This window comes from Megalobrama amblycephala, linkage group LG4 (assembly GCF_018812025.1).
Source record: "Megalobrama amblycephala isolate DHTTF-2021 linkage group LG4, ASM1881202v1, whole genome shotgun sequence".
NCBI classification, from domain to species: Eukaryota; Metazoa; Chordata; class Actinopteri; order Cypriniformes; family Xenocyprididae; genus Megalobrama; species Megalobrama amblycephala.
Window position 1 is genome coordinate 37875454 of NC_063047.1, and position 23440 is coordinate 37898893.

General features: G+C 38.9%; 1 protein-coding gene across 1 annotated transcript in view; it reads left to right on the plus strand.

The window, feature by feature from the left end:
- adgrv1 (adhesion G protein-coupled receptor V1) overlaps window positions 1-23063 on the plus strand; it is a 178303-nt gene extending 155240 nt beyond the window's left edge. Inside the window, 4 exon segments of the mRNA XM_048189162.1 lie at window positions 8904-9025; window positions 17091-17279; window positions 22333-22507; window positions 22642-23063. Of these exon segments, the coding sequence (XP_048045119.1) occupies window positions 8904-9025; window positions 17091-17279; window positions 22333-22507; window positions 22642-22760 (605 nt within the window). The 3' untranslated portion in view covers window positions 22761-23063.
- The last annotated feature ends 377 nt before the right edge of the window (window positions 23064-23440 follow it).

Sequence of the window (23440 nt, forward strand, 5' to 3'; positions counted from 1 at the left end):
TTTCCCCAGTGGGCCTCAGTGCTTGTCTTCTCATGCTGAGAGTCTTCTCCTCCTAAGAAACAAGGAGAACTTTTTAAACTCTGGAATAACTATATAGTCGTCTGTGTTAATTATACAGTCTGTTTGTCCATTGTAATCGATGAAGACCTCAGCACCACTAAAATTATTTTCATGACTTCCTCCTTAATGCCCTGTGTTATTTTTCTCTCGGACCACTATCAGAATATTTAACAGAGATTTAATCTAGATTCTGATTGGTTGATATGTTCCAGTGGATTTTTATTATTATTATTATTATTATTATTTATTTATATATTTGTACTTGCACAACTAGGAACGAAGCAGTTTCCTGATTGTTTAGTGCATTACAGTTTTATATCACATTGCCACATTCTCATCATGTTGTAGATTAAGATATAATTCTTAGATATATTAAGATACAATTTAAAGAAATTAATACTTTCATTTAGCTTGGATGCATTGAATTGACAGTAACAGTAGAGACATTTATAATGTAAAAAAAAAAAAAAACTATTTCAAATAAATTAAATTATTCTGAACTTTCTATTTATCAAAGAATCCTGAAAAAATGTATTATGTTTCCACAAAAATATTAAGCAGCACAGCTGTTTTCAACATTGATAATAATAAGAAATGTTTGTTGAGCACTAAAACAGCATATTCGAATAATTACTGAAGTAACGACTGCTGGAAATTCAGCTCCGCCATCACAGGAATAAATTAAATTATAAAATATGTTAAAATAGAAAATGTAACACAATATTACTGTTTTTACTTTGTTTTTGAATAGTATATATTATGTAAAAACACACAAAAAACTATTTAAAAACATATATTATGTTTATAAACCCTTAGAAATTACTTTTGGGTAACACTTTATTTTACAATGCCGTAGTTACACGTTACTACATGTACTTACTATAGTAATAACAGTAAATTATGCATAATTACAAGTAACTAACCCTAAACCAAACCCTAATCCTAACTGTAACTCTATAGTAAGTACAAGTATTTAATTAATAGTACTCCGTATTTATTTGAGTAATTACAATGTAACTACAGCACTGTAAAATAATGTGTAACCTACTTTTGTTGATGTAACCTGATGTAGTGAGTATGATTCTGTCAAATACTTATGACTCCACTTTGATTTCACAATGTTTTATCTAAAAGTGGCTGCATTGGAGTCACTTAAGTTGTGAAATATGAGTGGAAACATTAAAGGTATTGTTCAGCACTTTGTGTTTAAGGCATGGCCTCATGAGAGCCTGGTTTTTATTGAGAGAGGAAGTGCTCTAGCCAATTCCATTCCAGCAGAGAGATGGTTCCTTAGAGTTTGGGAACCTGCTGCTTCAGAGGCACACAGACCACAGCCTGGAATGTGCTTACAGAGATGGAACGCAAAGGCAGTCAGGGAGAGGAGGGAGGGAAGGACATGGAGAGAGAACAACATGTTCAAAGATGAGACTGATATGCAGAACAATAAACAGGGAGAAGAGGGAAGAACAGAGAAATATAAAGACATTGGATGTTATTGATTTGTGGAAGAACTTGCATATGAGGAAAAAGCAAAGGAAACGTCTTACATGTAAATAAATACAATTAGTTATAGCAGTAATACAGGGTGTGTTTGAGTAATATGAAATTGGTTGGCAAATCAAATAATTTTAAACAGCATTTTGCTATTTTTTATAATTATGCATACATATAATTGCTTTAATAACCCTATTAATTGAAATATTATATGTGATATTAGTACTTTTAAATATGCGTACTGTTAGAAATATAACATACTTTTTAATTTGTCATTATTAAATAAACTAGTGAAGACAAAAAGGTGAATTAAAGAAATGATAAAAGTTACAGGATCTACACCTTCTCTTGGGTGCTTTCACACCTGAGCATTTGTTTCGGAACCTGGCGCGCTTTCTCCCTTGGTTTATTTAGGCATATGTGAACACAGCAATTGCACTCAGATCTGCACCAAAACAAATGCTCCGAGACGCCTAAACTAGGTGATCTTGGCCCGATTGCAAACGAACTCTGGAGTGGTTTGCTTAAAGAATAGTGTCAGTGCAGGCAGATCAAAGCACTGTTGAATATCAAATGTCAAGTCAAATGTCAAGTGTCCCCAACTAAGCAAGCCAAAGGCGACAGCGGCAAGGAACCCAAACTCCAACAGGTGACATCAGGTGGCAAACAAGTGGCAAATAGGTGTTAAAATGGAGAAAAAAACCTTGGGAGGAACCAGGCTTAGTCGGGGGGCCAGTTCTCCTCTGGCAAACAGTGCTTTGTTACGAATCAGGTTGCTATCATAAATCTGATAGGATCGCAACATTCAAAGTATTTATTTCAATTCCATCCAGTTGAGGATCGTATTCATCACGCCGGTATGGGCGGTTTGTTGAGGAACTGTGCTACTGGCTGTCGTGTCGATGAGGCCTTCACAGTGGATGATCTAGTCGACTCGATCTCTGCTGATACTTCAGGGCTGCGTTGTGGTCGTGTCCAGTTGAGGATCGTATTCATCACGCCGGTATGGGACGGTTTGTTGAGGAACTGTGCTACTGGCTGTCGTGTCGATGAGGCCTTCACAATGGATGATCTAGTTTACTTGATATCTTCTGATACTTCAGGGCTGCGTTGTGGTCGTGTCCAGTTGAGGATCGTATTCATCACGCCGGTATGGGCGGTTTGTTGAGGAACTGTGCTACTGGCTGTCGTGTCGATGAGGCCTTCACAGTGGATGATCTAGTCGACTCGATCTCTGCTGATACTTCAGGGCTGCGTTGTGGTCGTGTCCAGTTGAGGATCGTATTCATCACGCCGGTACGGGACGGTTTGTTGAGGAACTGTGCTACTGGCTGTCGTGTCGATGAGGCCTTCACAATGGATGATCTAGTTTACTTGATATCTTCTGATACTTCAGGGCTGCGTTGTGGTCGTGTCCAGTTGAGGACCGTATTCATCACGCCGGTATGGACGGTCTGTTGAGGAACTGTGCTACTGGCTGTCGTGTCGATGAGGCCTTCACAATGGATGATCTAGTTTACTTGATATCTTCTGATACTTCAGGGCTGCGTTGTGGTCGTGTCCAGTTGAGTCGTGTCATCACGCCGGTATGGGACGGTTTGTTGAGGAACTGTGGCAGTTTGTTAAGTCACTTTTTCAGAACAAAGCAAATGATCTACAGGTCTGAAAATGCCCTTAGGGTGCTTTCACACTGGCAGTTTAGTTTGAAACTAGGCACGGTTCGCATGAAAAATTGGTAATGTGAAAGCTGTCATGCGAACTCGTTTCCGAACCCAAAACTACTTGTAGGAGGTGGTCTGAGGTGGAACTGTGGCACGATTTGCAAGAATGTGAAAGCAACACAGACACAGGTGCTCAGTTGTTCAGGAAGTAACGTAACCTGTGCATGTATTTTAGCTGACGATGATGTGATTAGTAACAAAACACATGTAAGGGATGACAGTGACGATGATTTACCTTGAATATGAGCATAAGTGAGCGTGCAGTGTAATTGCGCTTAGTTAATGCAATCAGAGTGGCAAATGAATGCCAGCAACCTGCTGTCTCTTTCTCCTGCAAGCAGCAGAAATCTTCCTTCATGTGACGCACATATAGTAAACTCAAGTGTTGTTCACTCTGCTGCTCATAATAGCAACAAAATAATAATAAAAACACAATATATTGACCCACGTCCTTTTTTCTGTCATGCATTGAGAACGTTTATGATGACATAAGACAATGCAAAAGCACCAGAGTTTGATAGAATCAAATTTAGTGTGAAACAAGACCAATCGGCCCTCGGATCCCAGCAAACACGGCTGGTGTGAAAGCCCCTTTATACATTCATATACATTTTATATCATTTAAATGTTAAATATAAAGTACATGTTGTTCATTTGAAATATTTGGAGGCGTCCTTCTCTTTTGTCTTATGTGGTTACACTATGGTTACACTGTAACATGAACACTGTAAAATGTTACCAAAGTATCTACGGCAGCAGCATCAGTAAAAGTAAACAGCAACCAGAACATCATGAAAGTAAATGTAAGACTGTCAAGACAAACGCAAACAGCTAGTAAAATAAGACAGGTGGAAGGAATGACCATGGCTTTTTTTTTTCTGCTAACCTGGTGTTAGACTTTGGCCCTGTGCCATGTGTTATCTATCAGCTAAAGAATGTGTAGCCTACTTTTCATTGCCAAGTCTTTCATAATGTTTGCCTGCTTCTGCTGGCAGGTCTTCCACTGGCTCACCCCAGAGACGTGTCAGTCATGCATGGCCTATGACTCTGTTTGTCTTTGCACTCATGGTGTCATCAGAGCCATATTAACATCAAAGCACCAGCAGAACAGATGTTAATTCTTGTGCATTAGTTCTGCTGGTGAAACGCACTGGGACGGCACACACATCGAAGGCACAGGACGCAGTGTTCTCAAACAACAAGTCTTGTCCCTAAAGGAAGTTGGATATTGGGTTGGACTGATTCTCTTCACCTTCATTCAGTCTAATGAAAGCCAATTATAATCTCATTTGCTGTTTTTTGTCATGCATGCATGCATATCAGCAATGGCGCTTGGAGAATTTGAGGATTATTTGAAATCTCTCTTGAACTTGCTCTGTGTTTGCTTGACTTAATTTGATTAGACGCCGGCATGCAGAAACAAGGCTGCAGGTGCATTTGTGATTGTTTTTCGTCATCAGGGATGCAGTAAGCGTGCCCAGGGAAGCGTCATGTTGTGGAGGTTAAACCGATGAATATTCTTTTTCCCTAGATGTGGGTTCTGCACATCTGCTGCTGCATCTAATGACCTTCAATCATGTGCTAGAACAAACTGAGCTAATATATTGTTCAATTTCAGCCTATAATTGTCCGAACAATTGCAGGCATCAAAGAAAGAGGCTAATATTCTAATATCCAGCTTGTTCACTCAATTTCCAGGTCGTTTCATATGTGAAGTGAATCTAAATCAAATAGACTCTGAAAGCGCTTGGGGAAAAAAAAAGAATACAGGTCTTCTGCTATTGTTTGGAGCACCCAGAGTGCCCGGCCGAGCTCACATCCATGTTTATGTAATGAAAGGAGAGCATGATGGATGAGTCAGCCTGTTCTCCATTCTGGAGCCGTACTTGTTTGTTCCCTCATTAAATGTACGAATTAAAAAACAGGGTTCTCAGGAGGTCGTGGAGGTGAGTGGATGCAAATAAGGCCTGCTGAAAGAAACAATGACACAGAATGTCTCTCCTCTCGCTAATTATCAGCTACAGCTTTGCCTGGATGTGTACTTTGGCCAATATAGTCATCACAAATGCACTGCCAGTGGGCGAGAGGTGTTAGCGTAACCAAAGGAAGTCGTATTAGGTAACATACGAGAAGTGTAATGATTTATTAGAAGGTGGGTGATGGTAATTAATGGTCATGAAAACACAAAATTGCATTTATTTATTTATTTGTTTGTTTGTTTGTTTGTTTGTTATCAGGCTTTAAACTGATTAATGCTGGGTACACACTGCACGATTTTCAAAGTTGTTGGATCGCTGTTCTTCTCACACTACACAATTGACGGGGGTACCATGTGTGTGCACATTACATGATGGATCAGAGACAGGGGTCACACATTACAATAGGAATAATCTCCGACAACTCTGTCTGGTGCACACACACACTCGGAGCAGTGGGCAGCCATTTTTTTCTGTGGCACTCAGGGAGTGATTGGGGGTTAGGTGCCTTGCTCAAGGGCACCTCAGCTGTGGATAATGAGAGTGGAAGAGAGAGCTGTTCATTCACTCCTCCCACCTACATCTACATGAGACTCGAACCCGCAACCATTAGTCCACAACTGCCCCCAAACTATGGCTGCATCCGAAAACTTAGGAAGCTGACTTGTTGCCTCACTGCCTTATCAGGCAATGACTTTGCAGGCAGCATTTGTGCGCGAAGGTACCTCATGAATCTGATTTTGGACAGACTTCTTAGGCAGCGTAACGGCTTCATGATCTACAGCAAAATAGAGCGAGCTTTGGTGATAACTAAGCAAATATTTAATTACTACAATAGTAATTTATCATCAGAAATGACATTAGAAGTGGAAAATGTTGGTCAAAAACGTACAATTACACACAAACTGACTGCAAACTGCAATTTTCAGATGCCATCTTTACTTTTTTAGCTCAACTGTCAGAGAATGGAAAGCACAGGATTGTGGGATATCAATGGCAGCGAAGGATACATCTCTGCTGCCTTTAAAAAACGATTAATTGAAGGTATTTCAGTAGACAGGAAGTAAAGCTTGGATTTGAAAGTTCCTTGATGTCTTCCTACCTTTGAATGCATCCTCTGAAGGCAGCATTTTTAAAGGTCCCGTTTTTCGTGGTTTTTTGAAGCTTTGATTGTGTTTATAGTGTGCAATATAACATGTGTTCATGTTTCGCGTGTAAAAAAACACAGTATTTTTCACATAATTTACTTATCTGTATACCGCTGTTTCCACTGTCATAAAAACGGGCTGATGACTTCCTTGTTCTATGAAGTCCCTCCTTCAGAAACACGTAACGAGTTCTGATTGTGCCAGCGATTCCTGTGTTGTGATTCGACAGCAGCTTAGCGCACCTTGCCCGGAAAGGTCACGCCTCTTACCATAACGTGGAGATGCACGAGCTCAGTGTTATTGTAAACATGTCTTTAATTTGACCCTATCAATTTGAGCCGGAATCAGACCCGGTGATTGGACTGCGGGATGAAAATAACAGCGTTTCGACGACATGGCGACAAACACACTCTACAAACGCAACTCTTGTGTATTCCTGTGGGCGGAGGTTAGTCAAAAAACTGTCTTAGTGACGTCATTAAAGAAGGAAGTAGGGATGTAGTCCAAACTGGCCATTCGATGTAGGCGACTTCTGTTAAATAAAATATCTCGCTTGGCATTGAACTTTGAGCTTTAAAATTTTACAGATTTTATTTATACTCTAACAACAACATTACACACTAACTAAAGTTTGAAACATGGGATCACGAAGAACGGGACCTTTAAGCTTTTGGATGCAGCCTACATTTCTCAAACACATGCCAGAATTGATACAGGAAATAAAGTAAGGCCACATCCACACGAAGCCAGCTTTCCCTATCTGATCTCTTTTTTTTTTTTCCTCGTCTCGAGAAATATCGGCATACACACGAAACCACTGAAACCGACTTAAAACGGTGTAGTATACATGCCAGATCAGTATGTGGTGCTGTAATTCTGCCACAGAGATACACTAAAAACGTAGAATAAGACTTGGAGCATGCGCATAAACCTTGCACGCTGTATACAAACTTTAGTAAAGCTTAGAAATAAAGCATTAAATTAGTAAATTTAGTACACAAGCATGTAGTCCACTATTGTTGTTGTTGCTGTTACATGATGTAGCGGTCGAGACATGGGGTGATGACATCATCGAATCACAAAATATACAAATTGGCTGTACACATGAAAATGCTAGGATGTCGTTTTTAGATTTCCACTCTTGGACCCGGTTTCAAAAAATAGCGGTTTCAGGCTCCCAAAACGCCAGATCCATCTGGACGAATCACCTATATGATACAAAATATTTGCGTATACAGCTAAATGCGTCTAGGTGTGGATGGGCTCTAAGATCACGTGAGACAGGAGTTCTCGAGCGAGACTTAATTTTTGTCTGTGCGCCAATTTGCAGTGAAAAAGAAAAGAAGAATATGAAGGAGATAATAGTTTCTTGTAGAAGCCATGCTTGCTGATGTTCTGTTGCAGGTCTATGACTCCACCCCCTGAACTTTCCATTGCCCTGTATCTTGCTCTCTCATTGGCTGTATGTCATCACCGATGTAATTTCCAGTCAAAACACATTTCACACTACATGACTCTGAGTCGCAGACAGGTCAGGATACAATATTTGGCATGCTTAATATTTTACGTGCATCGGCGACACATCAGCACTTCTTTTGGATCAGTTCTTTGATCGTAAACACTACGTGATTGCCACTGAATGAGCACCGATTTGCCGCTGATTTTGGGCATTTGTCGAGGATTTCCACAAAACTGTCGGCGAGTGAATCTGGGCTGAAATCATGCACTGCATAAATGATCAAAATGCAAACCCTTAGCGCTTATGTTCAAATGACTTTGAGTAAGTGATTACTTTCTGTTGTTGCCAGAATGTCAGGTTTTGAACTACAGAGTGCTTGCAACACATATTTTTCTTCCCACCTTCTCAAGATGAGTGAATGTTTGAGCAATTAAACCCATAACCGTTGTTAAAGTAAAACACTCAGCCTGGTTAAAGTCCTTGTGCCAGTACGCTTGAGTGACTCTTGGCACTGGATTGTTTACCCACATGAAGAACACTCTTGGGCCAAGCACTTTGCGCCCATGGCTGTCCTCATTCCCCCCAGAACAGTCTCTGTGACATGCTTAATTATATTTATTCCCCCTCTTTTGTCGTTTTGGTTTGTTTGTTTTCGCTGGCAGCCATCTTGGACTCCTGCCCCAGGTCAATAAACGTGCCCACATGGCTCTTATACCAGAGCAAAAGCTGTTCAAAGGGCTCTAGCTGCATGTGAAAAGCTTGTCTGAACTATGGAAAAACTGAAGCATGCCTGGCCAGCTTGCTCTATAACTGAAAACAGCACCCTGGCTGCTGGCATCGGTGCATGCAGCAGAGACAAAATAGCACACTCAGCATCCATGCATCTGAAAACTGATGAGCAAAAGCTCTTGTGATTTTTCTAGAAATATATTAACTTCAAATGTTGCCATCTTGCACCTTAGGAAATGTCTTTTTTCAAATTAACCTATTTGATCATGCAAACTCAATTGAAGGTTAACTCAATTTCTCGCTGTTTGTTCTTCAGAGGTGCCCATGATGTTGTATCTGTTTGCTCTGGTGACTCTGGTCTGTCTTTGGGCTGGATTGCACATGGCCTACAGATACCTGTGGATGCTGATCCTCCTTGTTATCTTCAATATCTTTCTGGTAAGAACATACACACACAATATTTTGTAACTCTTGCTTTTATTTAAAAGCTCTTTTCCTTTTTAAAGCTCATTCATGCATATATTTTTGGTATAGTTCATACAACCTAGTACATTTTTGTCAATAACCCATGACACTGTATAATAAATATCATATTTAAAAAAAAAAAAAAAAAAAGGATATTATCGACCACTTTCCATTTATTGTGCTTGCATGTATCTTTATTTATTTTATTTATAGTTCGAAAGTTCAGTGCTTTTTTTTTTTTTTTTTTTTAAATTAATTTATTCAGCACAGATGCATTAAATTGATCAAAAGTGACAATTATAATGTTAAAAAGATTTATATTTCATATAAATGCTGTTTTTTAAACTTTGTATTCAAAGAATAGTAAGGTTTCCACAAAAATATTAAGCAGCACAACTGTTTTCAACATTGATAATAATAACAAATGTTTCTTGAGGATCAAATCAGCATATTAGAATGATTTCTGAAGGATCATGACACTGGAGTAATGATGCTAAAAATTCAGCTTTGCCATACAGGAATAAATGACATTTTAAAATACATTAAAGGGTTAGTTCACCCAAAAATTAAAATTCTGTCATTAATTACTCACCTTCATGTCATTTGATGACCTTTGTTCATCTTTTTAAGACCTTTGTTCATCTTCAGAACATAAATTAAAGGATTAGTTCACTTTGAAATGAATTTTAGCTTAAGCTTTACTCACCATCAAGCCATCCTATGTGTATATGACTTTCTTCTTTCTGATGAACATAATCGCAGAAATATTAATAAATATCCAGACGCATCTGAGCTTTATGATGGCTTTATGATGTGCAAAACGATGTGTTTGTGTAAATATATATATATAATACCCAAAACTTTTGAACGGTAGTGTAATATATATATATATAATATATAACAAGTTGTGAAGTAAAATATCTCACTTCCACGTGAGCCGCCTTCTGTAAACTCTGTAAAACTCTTGCAGTTCACAAAGCTTACGCTATGTCATGTTCCTTCCCTATTCGACGTACGGTAAAGGTGTAACTGATGTGACGCCAGTTTACACTTTCTTTGTAACTTCAATAGTGTTGTAGTAATAGTAGTTTTTTTTTTTTGTTTGTTTGTTTTTTCTTACAGGGATGTGGTTATAGAATTTCTCAAAACAGAGCAAGTTGTGACTGCTGTTAAATCATCTGTATGTGTAATCTAATCTTATCTCTGAAGTATTTTGTCTTTGAACTGTGAAAGTGATAAAGTTCTGACCCACAGAATCACATTTAGTTAGACTTAATGGTCCACAGCTTGAGTGCACTAGATAAGTCCTAATCCTGAAAATAGATCGATATAGGTAATCCTCGCATTTGAGAGCCCAGTGATCTCTTCGCATTTAGTGTAAGACCTGCAAACAGCCATCTTATCTCTGAATATTGATGTATTACTCTCACAATCACTTCTCTATCACTACAAAACTGCCCAGTCTTCTAATCTGTCGTATAGTTTCTACCCACTCTATAGATAGAAAAAAAATAGATACTGCAGTTTTACAGCCTATTGATTTCTAAAGGCCCTGCATCTATTGCATAACATCTTGAAGATACTGGCCAGACTCTTCAGAGTGGGTGGACTATGTTCAGTCATTATATGATGAAGAGAGTTTGCTTATCTGTTGACTTGCAACCACTGCAGTCAATAGAGCAGTGCTGGACTTGACCAACTGCAAAGGATCGTTTCTCTTAATAACTCTTTTATCATCAGGATTGTGAAAGAAAAAGAAGAAAGTTTCAACTTTTCACTCAATATTTCATAAATTAAAATGTTACATAACTATTAAGGTGCGGTCAAAAACAAGTCACTTTCATACCTTCATTTTCATTTTCATACTTTCATTTCATATAAGCAGCTTTCTGTTGGTCAATGTGTTGAATTTGTGTGAACAACTTAAACGCAAGCGAAATCTTCCAAACGTCCCAGTTACTGATGTGACCCTCAATCCATTAAAGAGGGAATGGAGACGTTACATCAATAATGACGTATTGGGGTCTCACTTGGAAGCCCAATCACCTCTGAATATAGTAATAGACGGGCCATTGAATATTGGCGAGTGAGATTTGCATGTCTAGCCACTCCTACCCCGACATATGGGTATATAAGTCCAGCTAGCACTTACTCATTCAGGTTTTGCTGAGGAGCCTAGACAGGGATCCCGGCCATTCAACGGTGGTTCAGGGTTGTGGCAGGATGGACATAACATCTCTGTTATCTCCTTCGGGAATGAGGGTTACATCAGTAAACGAGGCATTCCCATTCAGTCAGTCACGTTACTGATATACAATACTGATATATTGGGGTCCCTATGAAAAGCGCCACAGCCACTGAACTGTTTTAGGAGTGTCAGAGATGCAAATGCTGGCAAGCTGTAGCGTACCCTTTTGGCAACTGCCCTCACACAGTCATAACCTACCCATTTGTTACCACGGGAAGAGTGTTTCGGTTCTCAATACCCTTTTTTTCAGCCACGACCAGTGTTTGTTAATGCTGGTGAAGTTCAATGGAGGGGGGCGCTACGGAGGCCACATCCTACCCGTAGGGAGGGAACACGTGGAATACACATATGGACTGACCCGTGGGGCAGTGCTACATATGGAAAAAGATCTGTGGTATGGAACTACTACCTCTCTATACTGCCTAGGCTCTTCATGCACTTCCGGGAAGAAAGGCTCTGAGACTGGGCGAGGCGGTCTTCGCGTTATGGTCCGAGCCCAGAAACCAATCATCCAGCCGCGAGTGTTCGAGTCCGATGCACACGACGACCCGGGCAAGCATGGCTGTCAACCCTGAATCCGATTCAGCATGCGCAAACACCCCCGAAGAGGGAAGCTCCACATCATCTTCCTCTCCAAAGGACAATAGCCCTCTCTCCAATGCAGCTATCAACATCTGATCCTCATCCAGAGCACCGAATGACGCACTGGGTTGGCGTGATAGGGACCCACGCTATCATTCAGTGTCAACATGGTCATGTTCTAACAATGAGAACATGAACCATCCACGAATGGTGTCTCAGCATGCTTATGGCAAATGAGACAGAGATCGTTTCCGTCAGTTGAAGACAAGAAACGACCGCATCCAGGAATGCATGAACTTTAAAAAGATGCTCTCCGCCCATGCTTTCTTTTTTAGGGAAATCTGCTCTTTTGCGCCGAAGCGCTGCGGGGACAATCGCTGCACGCAACTGTGCAAAAGCTCTTTTATAAATGGTGAAACACAGCTGAATGTGCCCTTTCATTGGCAAGAGAGACCTCCTCTTGTAGGCAAGCTTTTTAAGATCAGGAAGCATGTTCTTTTGATCAGGAACAATGCTCTTGTAGGGCGAAGCAAAAATCTTAATGAATGAGTGCTAGCCGGCCTTATATACCCATATGTCCGGGTAGGAGTAGCTTGGCATGCAAACCCTTACTCGCCAATATTTATTGGCCCGTTTTTTTACTCAGAGGTGATTGGGGCTCCCAAGTGAAACCCCAATACGTCAGTATCGGTATAACGTTGAACATGACTGACTGAATGGGAACAGCATCGTATAGAAGTGCGTATTTATCATATAAAGGTGCAATGGACTGATTGATATAGTCAAATACAGCATAACAAGCAAAACATGGCTTTTGGCCGCTGAGTTTGACATGGGCGTGTTGTTCAGATGGCCTCTTGTGGCTGTTGCCCCACACAAAGTTCGAGTAACAAGTAACTTTTTAACAGAAAAGACCAAAATCCCTTACCAACAGCAGAAAAGATAAAAACCATCCATAGCAGGGCTTCTTGTCCTCAATATTTCCTCACTGTTACAGCTAGTGTAAACAACAAATATACACACAGTTGAGAATATTTGTTCTGCTTCTGTGTTGCTTGTCCTACATTACAGACTGACTAATAGCAGGTCAGAGAAGCTGTTATTGTTTCTGACACAGCCAAAACAAGACTGGGTTGAACATGATGCCCTTCACCTAGAAAGAGCATAAATGGCACCAAAATTTTGTTTTGACTCCCTTTGAGTCAAACTCGAAATGCCTACATAGATGTGAACAGTGCCTACAACAAAACATGACCTCCTCCTCTGGAAAATATTCACAAACATGTGGGAGGCCCGTGCAGACATTTGTGGCTGTGTTGATACAATTTGTTTTTGATTCTCATAGGGATTCTTCAGCAATCACTAACACTGTATGTATATGTGATATTTTACAGCTTTTACTGTTCACTGCACATGCCCCTTATTTCCTGCAAACGTTTCAGTCTGTTTTCAATAATCAAGCCCTGAGCATCTGTTTTCATGGGTGCTGTTTTTTTTTTTTTTTCTATGATGCTAATTTTCCATCATCCTTTTATATTCTCAGTGGCTGTTGCTGTAAATGTAATTAAACTACAGTAATGTCATTTAAATGGTGCTAGTCTTGCCTGATTGGGAAGCCTGTAAACAGCTTCATATTAACCTCAGCTGATTTCCGGATGTGAGGATGTATAATAGAGAAAGTGAAAAAGATATCAAGGCATTCTTCAGTCACCAAAAGTATTTATCTTGCTACACTTCCTTTCAAAAATGTCGTCGGTAATATATTTTTTAAAAGAAATTTATACTTTTATTCAGTAAGGATGCATTAAATTGATCAAAAATAAAGACTTACATTGTTACAAAAAATCATATTTCACAGTATTACTGTTTTACTGTATTTGTATCAAATAAATGCAGAATTGTTGAGCATAAAGAGACTTCTTTCAAAAACATTAACCCTTTCACAAATAGAGGTCACTACAGTTGACAGCTAATTAAAAGCCATTTTATTGTGTATGCATGGGTTTTGATTGCATAGTTGCACATCAACCACTACAGTGGACACTAGATCCGCAAGATCCACCAAGTGGCAAGCCTCTTGGTGTGGAATTTTTGTTTTCTCTAAACCAAGATGACTCCAGGTTAAATATCCATTCATTCCTTCTATCCTGGGAGACTCTTGCAGATTAAAAAAAAAAAAAAGGTTGTAACATCAAGTAAGATCTAAGGAGTCATTTCATTGTTAAATTTTCCAATTATTGATTTTAGATTGGTAGGAATTTCTACATCCAGTTGTCCAATATAGTGGACATATTAATCATATGTCCACTGAATTGGACAACATGCATTCTTGAAAATACTTCATTTGCAGTATTTTTGGGGGGCTGTAAATAAATGTATTTTAGCATTTACATCAAAAAGTAATCTGATTACGTAATGCATGTTACTTGTGATGCATTACTTGTAACATCAAAAAAGTAATCTGATTACATAATGCACGTTACTTGCAATGCGTTACTTAACTAGTTACATCAAAAAAGTAATCTGATTACGTAATGTACATTACTTGTAATGCATTACTCCCGACACTGCTGATTTCAGATTTGAAAACATCTGTTAGTTTTTCCACAACATCAATAGATCAATGTAGATTTCATTCTGAGGTTTTCTCAGAGAGGAGAGCTAAATTTGTCCATTTTGAGCATAATCAGAATTATCAGCTAATAAGGGTAAATACTGGAGAGTTGTGTATTGATCTTTGATGGAATCACATCCTCATGTTCTTAAATTAAAGACATGCTATTAAAGACATGTGACATTGTATGAAGTTCTTTGCTGGTCGAACGAGAACAAACTCAATTGCATAATTGAAGCTGTATTTTATATATATATATATATATATATATATATATATATACACTCACACACAGGTGTAAAGTATTTGAGTAAATGTAATTAGTTACTGTACTTAAGTATCCTTTTGGCTACTTTATAATTGTACTGAGTATCAAAGATATTAGCAACTTTTACTCTCTACTTGACTACATTTTTGAACAAGTAAATGTACTTTTTACTCCACTACATTTATAATGAGTTTTGAAGTTACACATTACATTTTTCATGGCAATGAACTTTTTCTGCATCAGTTTGTTTCTGATATAGAGAAGCGATATTGCCATCTAAGGGCATTGAATGTTCTATATCTTGTGCATTTTGCCTTTATATTTGTCAGCAAGGCTATTTTACGAGAATGCGAGTGCATTAGCAAGTGGTTTTTGCAGGTGTTTGATTTAGGAGATGAGTTCATGACTGCAGGCCAAAACCAGCACATCCAGTGCAAGTAGACTTTGACTATTTAATTTTACTTAACATTGTTTTATTTATCTGCTGTATTGACAAGACCTTGAGAGTTTGCATATGTTTAAGAAGCTGTTGTGTCGGCCTTGGTTTATTGCAATATTGAGGTGTTCAGTTTCATTTTGATTTTAGAAATTAAACGTGATTTCTCATCTCACAAATCTTATTTTCACTGGCATGTCTCTCAGTTTTGCATCTTTGAACCTACATTCAGTAAGAATAAAATACTTAAGTACTGTTAAAATCAGATACTTTAAGACTTTTACTCAAGTCGTATTAGAATTGGCGACTTGTAACTTGTAATGGAGTTATTTTTTTAACAGCAAGGTATCTGTACTTTTACTCAAGTATAGTTTTTAGGTACTCTTTACACCTCTGTATGTGTGTATATATGAAGACTTCAGATGCAAAAGCCTCTAAGTGCCATCTAAAATGTTCTTATAAAATGAGCATTTTTATTAAGCTTGTATGTTTAGGTTCAGCAATTTCACTTTAATGACAATTAATAGGTCCTTTTCATTGCCATTAAAGTGAAATAACTGAACATAAACATACAAGCTTAATAAAAATGCTCATTTTATAAGAAAATTTTAGATGGCACTTAGAGGCTTTTGCATCTGAAGTCTTCATATAGTTTTCGATATGTGGATGAGTACATTTAGGTGGACGATTCCTGTAAAGGTTATTCCTTTAACTTGTCTCGGTCTGTTTCTTCCACACCATTTCTCACAAGGTGCATCATGTCAGCTTCATTTCCTTTATATCTGAGGTAGTAAAAACCACACCTGTCTGTTCTGAACTGAGAACAGTTATGTAACTTGCAGAAGTAATTGAGCATGCTGCTCTGGCCTCTGGACATTTGTGTGTCTTTCAGGTAGCAGTGATAAAGCTGTTCAGTGGAGCACAGGCTGCCCACTTATAGTCTATAAATGAGCCCTAAAATCAATACTCTATTTTTGAGAGGGGTATGTGTGCGTGCGTACTTATATCCACTATTTACTTTACCTGCCATTGGTGCTGAGCTTCAGTGGTTTCAGTGAGGTCTACATTATGTTTACCTTTCATTTGGATGCAATTCAGTTTGAAAGAAAGTTTTGATCAAGTTCAAAGGAATATACACACACGAAATCTAAACATATCAAAACAATATTTTAATAATATTAATATTTAATTGTCTTCTTCAATTTTCACACATCATCTCAAAATCACTCCCTGTTATTTCTTTGAAACAAAATTGTTTTGAAAGTTAGATGACCATGGACATGATTAAAACATTGATTTGAAAAATTATTCTCTTTTCTCACAAATTATATTCCCCATATTATTCAAATCATTAATTGAATGCAAAAGCTCATATCCCATTATTAACCACCATCCCATTATTCTCAGAAACGTTCTCTACATTTCCATCTTATATTACCAAAAGCTCAGCACTTTTCCACACTCATTTTAGTTTCACTGCAGTCTGTCACCCATATGCCACATTTGTTACAACATTTCTAGTGTTCATGAGATATTTGGCAAGAGTGTGTGTCCAGCAATATTCAATTGGGTGCTGCTGACCATTATCATTCACGGTTGGCCAGACCCTCATTGACAATGACATCAGAGGGAGGGAAATGATGTCATGCTGTTACAAAATGTCATCTGGAATTTGAGACTGAGTTTGTTCTTTTTAGTTGCACAAACACATTTGGATTTTTTGAATAATTGTGGTCCTAAATGCTGATACAAAGTACAGTTCCAAAAAAATCATGTAAACTAGGATATGATGATCCTGCATTACTTCCCTCTTCAGAATAGAGAAAATAACTAAATTCATCTGATGTGAGTGTGCTGAGCTCTTCTAACTTGTGATTCATCTTTTTCCAGGGTCTGTATGTGTTTTCCGTGTACTTCATCATGCATAGTCAGCTCTTCTGGCCAGCTAAGGCAACCTACACCGTGGAGATGAATGGTCACGGCAGCCCAGACTCCATGTATCAGAGCACCGGTGTCGCTACCGTCGGTGGAGGAGAAATCAGCAAGTCCACGCAGAACCTCATCAGTGCCATGGAAGAGGTGCGTCTGAGGGTTTCGATAAATGTTTCTCATGATCGTTTGTTGCACAAGCTTTATTTGGCAGTGGCATCTGACAGCATTTCAAACCACACGTATACTTGTAGCATAACATCTGTAGCGTTTAGATTTATGTGTGTTTGCATAACCACCTATTTATCATCCTCAGGCAGAGGCAGAGGATTCATCAGAACTGTGTTTGTTCATCAAGTCTGCTCACGCACACACAGACTGTGAAAGTGTTATGTAATAAAGAGGCCTGGTGTAGAAGCTCACATTCCTCTGAGCCCTCAATGTAAACTTTTCACAGATCCGGGAAAGAGGGTGTACAAGAGGTTAGGAGGAGAGAGACGGGACTTTGGAGAGAGCACAAGCTGCATGGGAAATATCGGCAGAGATCAAGAAAGGCTTTTAGAGGAGATATTTCTAAAGAAAATATCCCAGTTTCCTGTATTCTGAGCTGTTCTCATGACTCTACACTTTTATTAGTGAGATTGAAATGAGATTGAGCAAACAATCTCATTATAACCTTTTCTGATGTATTATGAGCATTAGTCATCATACTATCATGAGGTTCACAAAACATTTCATACAATAGTTAGAGCGTGAATATTTTTTAATAGCCTAATAGAAGCTGTGCCATAATGCTCACATGATACATACATATGTTACCCTTCCCATGGTTTCTAGCTTGAGCAGTTTATGGTTATTATAGGTTATTTATGGTTATTAGCCAGTCCAAGCTTATTTAGATGATGGATCATCTTGACTACCAGCTGATGGTGATGAGAATGAGCAGACTGGCCACATTGAACCAGTAACCAGTACCATGGTCCAAAAAAACAATTCAAGGCTAATTCACACTGCACTGGCATAGGCCAACCAACGACAACAGATGCGTTCGTCGGGTTTTGTCGGGTCAGTGTGTTACCCCTGTCTGCGTTGGTTGGCGCTTGTTTTTCCAGGTCGTGGAATGTCTGAGAGGTGACATAGTGTAATATAGTGATTGTTGGCATTGGCCGCAATCTGTCTTTGCAGTGTGAATTAGCTTTTAAGGAGATATCACATATATTGAAACATATTTCCCCAAACTCATTTTCCCAACCTTAAAGAATTAAGAAAAAAAAACTTTTTCTTAGTTTTTCTTTTCTTTTTTCTTTTTTTTTTTTTTCTAATTACAGCAAAATATTTCTATGAATAAATACCACTGTCCCACTTTATCTGAAAAAATAAGCATAAAAAAAGTTTCAAAATGGAAAAATAGGCCTAACTGTGTTGAAAGGTCTATAATTAACATTATATTAATTATTAGTTTGGTACATTTACATTTATGAGAGTTGTGGGATCATAATAAAACTCAAAGGCTAACACCGTGTCCTAACCAGACTCGCCGCGACACGTGATAAAAGGTATCTTTTCCATCTTTTCCAATCGGAGTTTTTGTCCTAACCAGCCGTGACGGCGACGCGCGAATATTCTATTTTAGAAACGGTTTCTATTTCTCCACGACGTCGTGGCTGAAACAGCAACACAAAGTATGGCAATGATAATATCAGGTACTGTTTATGTGCTTTATTTAATGTTAAAAGCGTCTAATGTGAGTTTGAATATCATTCTGTGTTCCCAGCTTTTTAGCTGTAATGAAAACAACACTGGCTAATTCACCTCAGATCTTGAAAATAAATAAATGGGCACAATAACGTTCAAACTGTCAACTCAATGCGAACAAACAAGTGTATTCTATGACAAAGATTGGTTCAGTCACTCTGTATGTACTTTAAATAATGTTTAAATGGTGTAATATTTTTGAATTTTAACATGTACTTGCCCATTTCATTGTGTCTGCTGTGCTCTTGCCGAGAGAGCCCGCCCACGCTCTCTTCTGATTGGCTGCTGATTTTATCGCTTCTCATTTTCGCGTCGCGTCTAGTGTGGACAGTCAAATTGCTCGTCGCTGGAATGTTATCGCATCGCTTCTGGTTAGGACAAGGTGTAAGAGTAAAAGCTTTTATCGGTGCTCCATTCAACTTTTACATAGTTCACCCTACTTTTGGTACTTTTTCGTTTGTGCTGTCAGTACTACACTCACTGTAAAACATCAATAGATTTATCATCACATTTTTTTTCTTTTGTCAAATCAACTTCAATAATTAATGTGGTTCAAATACATCATATTTTGAGTTTCTGTTGAAACCAATTGCCTTCATTTATTGTATTAAATCAATTTTTATAATTTCAATGAACTCAAAATTTTAAGGCAACCAGGTAACTTACTTTTTTTAAGTTAAACCAACAATTCTTTTTTACAGTGTAGGGTTTGCCTTTTCAGTGTGTGGGTGCAAATGAAGAGGTCTGGGTAGAGTTGTCAAAAGTACCAACTTCGGTTAGTCTGGGTAAACCCAGCCTGATCTGCCGCGATTTGATTTTGCTCGGCAACTCAGTCTGGAAACCTGTGCATTCATTTCTACTGCTCTCTGTTACACTTTTGCGGGAACCAATCACAGACTGGCTTATCCACCTTGCTCTCTATTGGCGGGTATAACACGATGACGATAGAGAAGCGACGGCAAGCAGCTTTCAAACTCTATCTGATCTACCCGTCTCTCGCACGACCGTCACTCCAAAATAACAATGCACAATCACAGTGACGCCGATTGTGTTAAGCATTTACCCTATCTGAGAGAAATGTAGCAGAGCGTTGATCCGACAGTCTCTTCATAGGAAGATTACAAACGGCGATTAATGACACAAAATGATTCTCTGCTGTTATTTTGGTGGTTTGCTTCACGATGTGAGTACAGGACTCTTTTACTTCAATACCCCAGACAATATTTTTATTATTTGCTCTATATGTTTCGTCTCCCTGCTTCTGGAATCTCGCGCCGCCTGAGCTGACTGGAAATCTTTTTGGTTGTCATGACAATGACGTAGTTTAGGGCGGCTATATTCCGCGTTCATTTACACTGAACCAGAACAGTATCAGAGTCGCCTTTTAACCTCTCGACGATGCTGAATGACTTCTTTAGTTAGCAAACAAATTGCTCGAGTGGGTGTAAATACCGGTCACTTTCATGTTTTTTTGCACAACCTGCAAAAATCGCTCGATGCCATTGCTGCTTCTGCAAACCGCGGATCAATGCTACAAACCAATACAAACTAACCCTGCGTCTCAATCAGCTCCCTAGTTCCCTAGGTCGTGAATCAGTATATCATGAAAGTGAATGCGGCTGATTCCCTGATCAGTGCCCTGACTACTGAACTAGGGAGCTGATTGAGACACACAGTAAAACTGTCTGGAGTTTTCGCATCGCTCTGCAAAGTACGTCACCCGGATCGTTGATCTGATTGGTTGAAGGACTATCCAATTGCGTGACTAATGCTCGTTGATCACGCCTCTTGTGCAGTAGGAAATACATAGCAAACTCCCCAGACCAATGTTCAATTTTAAATTGAGCTTGGTCTGGTGATAGCCAGACTAAACTTCGGTACCAATCCGTAGTGAAATTTTAAAATGTGACTCTTTGAGCGCTGTTGAGCGGATTCGTAAACACCTCTGATTAGCCATCGTGTTCTCAGCTCATCAGACATGTCTGTGATTGGCTACAATGAAGTGTCTGAATTTGAAAGTGTTTTGAATGCGGGAGCATTTGAAAGCAGGCATCTATCAGAGGACCGGTCCGCGATAGACGCCTGTTTTCAAACGCTCCCATGTGTGTCTGAGTAAATGCTCGGTGGAGAGTGTCACTGATGCCTATTTAAACATGTTTTTGAAGCATTGATCATTGTAGCCAATCATAGACATATCTGATGAGCCGTGAACACAATGGCCAACCAGAGGTGTTTACAAATCCACTCAACAGCACTCAAAGCGTCACATTTTTTAAATTTCAATACCAAAGTCGGTACTTTTGACAACTCTAGGTCTGGGTTAAGTTCATTCTCAGGAAATTGGATAAAGCTTATATTATAAAGAGAAATCGATGCAAAAAGGCTTGAAATTGTAATTATATTTATTTATTCAACTGAAGTCAATGTATTCCCAAAACCTTGTCTGCTTAGTTGAATCCATTGATGCTATAGTTTACCATCCATACCGAATTTTGATTCAGCATGAGTGGACAAATCAATACTATTTTGGCAAGACTATAGTTTTTGACTTTTAGTGCAGACTGAAGTAATCCTGTTTTGTTCATGAGAGCACTGACTTCTGGCTTAAAGCAGCTCGTAGTGTCACATGTGGCCTCGAGACAAGAGAATTTTGGGTGGGGAGGAGGTGACCGGTGGAGAGAGGAAAGGAAACAGCACACTGGAGGGGTGGCCGTCTCCTCAGGCTCTTCAAACAGAAATGAGTAGGTGCCTGGTGGTGCTCGGTTCACCCAGCGTACATTCTGTTCTGATTACTGGACTGTTGATGTGCTATTGTACCAGAATGAGGTGCCTGGGACATGAGGGACTGGAGTGGCCTCTCCCTCCATCCTCCTGGGAAAAGTACCCAGCCAAAGGAAATGAAGCCATTGCCATTAGGAAGGACATTAAAGGGAGTGCAGGCCAGATGTACTGGTTCACAGTGTTGTGTTTAATGAGGCTAATTGTTTTTTTGTTTGTTTGTTTTTTTGCTTTGATGATTAAAATGAGTGAAAGAGTAGATTTATGTCACAAGATGAAGTCAGAAGGGTAGTGTGATGGATCACTGCCTTCTCGAGATAAACATCAACAGTCTTAAATTTTATATAATTTTATGACATTATACATTTCCCTCATATATTAAAATCTCATCCTCAGCTATACCAGAATTCGTTACAAAACATCTGAATGCTTGTGAACTCTGACTCACCCCTCAAACCCATCCTATAGTAAAACTTCGTAACCTCTGAATGACCCCTGTACCAGACACTCCAGTGAATTCATGGCTGATTTGTGCGGGTCATTTAAGCTCATACTGGGTACACAAACTAGAAGAACTACAAAAGTCATTTTAATTTGGTGAAGCTTTGAAAAAAATGGTAGTTGTTTGCTTTTTCTGACATCTAAAGACCCTTTTTGTTGTGTTTTGCAGATCTCTGCAGACTGGGAGAGAGCTTCACTGAGGCCCAGCAGTCAACCCAGCAGTGTTTTCAAACAGAGTCCTCAGGACGAGACCTACATCACAGAAGGAGGGTTCATCAACACTAATTTGGTGCAGGACGAGGAGTCACAGGAGTTTGATGACCTCATATTTGCCTTAAAAACTGGTAAGTCTTTTTCTCTCTAAAAAAAAAAAAAAAAAAAGTCCTTACAGATCTTTAGCGATTATAATAGTTACTTTGGTGAATACTAGTTATGTTTCTTTGGAAGAGACCCAAAATTTTGGTTTACCTGCACACAGGTTCTGGCCTTAACGTGAGTGACAACGAGTCAATCCACGGCAGTCATGATGGAGGTAGTGTGGCTAACTCTCAGATCGTAGAGCTGCGGCGGATTCCAATCGCAGACACACATCTCTAACCTCACTATTTTTTTGTACTGAAAATTGTAAAATAAAAACAATAGTTTTTGTTTTTTTTACTGTCTCTGCCTTTGCACTAAATATTGTTAGTTTTTAAGTTGTCTTTTTTTATATGTGGAAATCAAAATTGTTTTTTTTAAGTATATACATTTGTGAATATAATTATCACTAAATTAATTTGTGAAGGTTTAGTATTGGTTTGACTGGAAAAATCATATAGATTGATTGGAGGTCTGGCCAGTGCGCCCCATAATTCTGCTGCTTGATTTGTGTAACACCAATAATAAATGATTCAACCACCATTCAGTCTGCGTTTCCCTCAAATGGATCTTTATCCAACAGATCTACTTAAAGGTGCCCAAGAATGCTTTTTCACAAGATGTAATATAAGTCTAAGGTGTCTCCTGAATGTGTCTGTGAAGTTTCAGCTCAAAATACCCCATAGATTTTTTTTTAATTAATTTTTTTAACTGCCTATTTTGGGGCATCATTAATAATGCACTGATTTACACTCGGCGCCGCCCCCTTAAATCGCGTGCTCCCTGCCACATGAGCTGTTGACTATATTACAGCGCATTTACAAAGTTCACACAGCTAATATAACCCTCAAATGGATCTTTACAAGATGTTCGTCATGCATGCTGTATGCATACTTCGAATTATGTGAGTAAAGTATTTA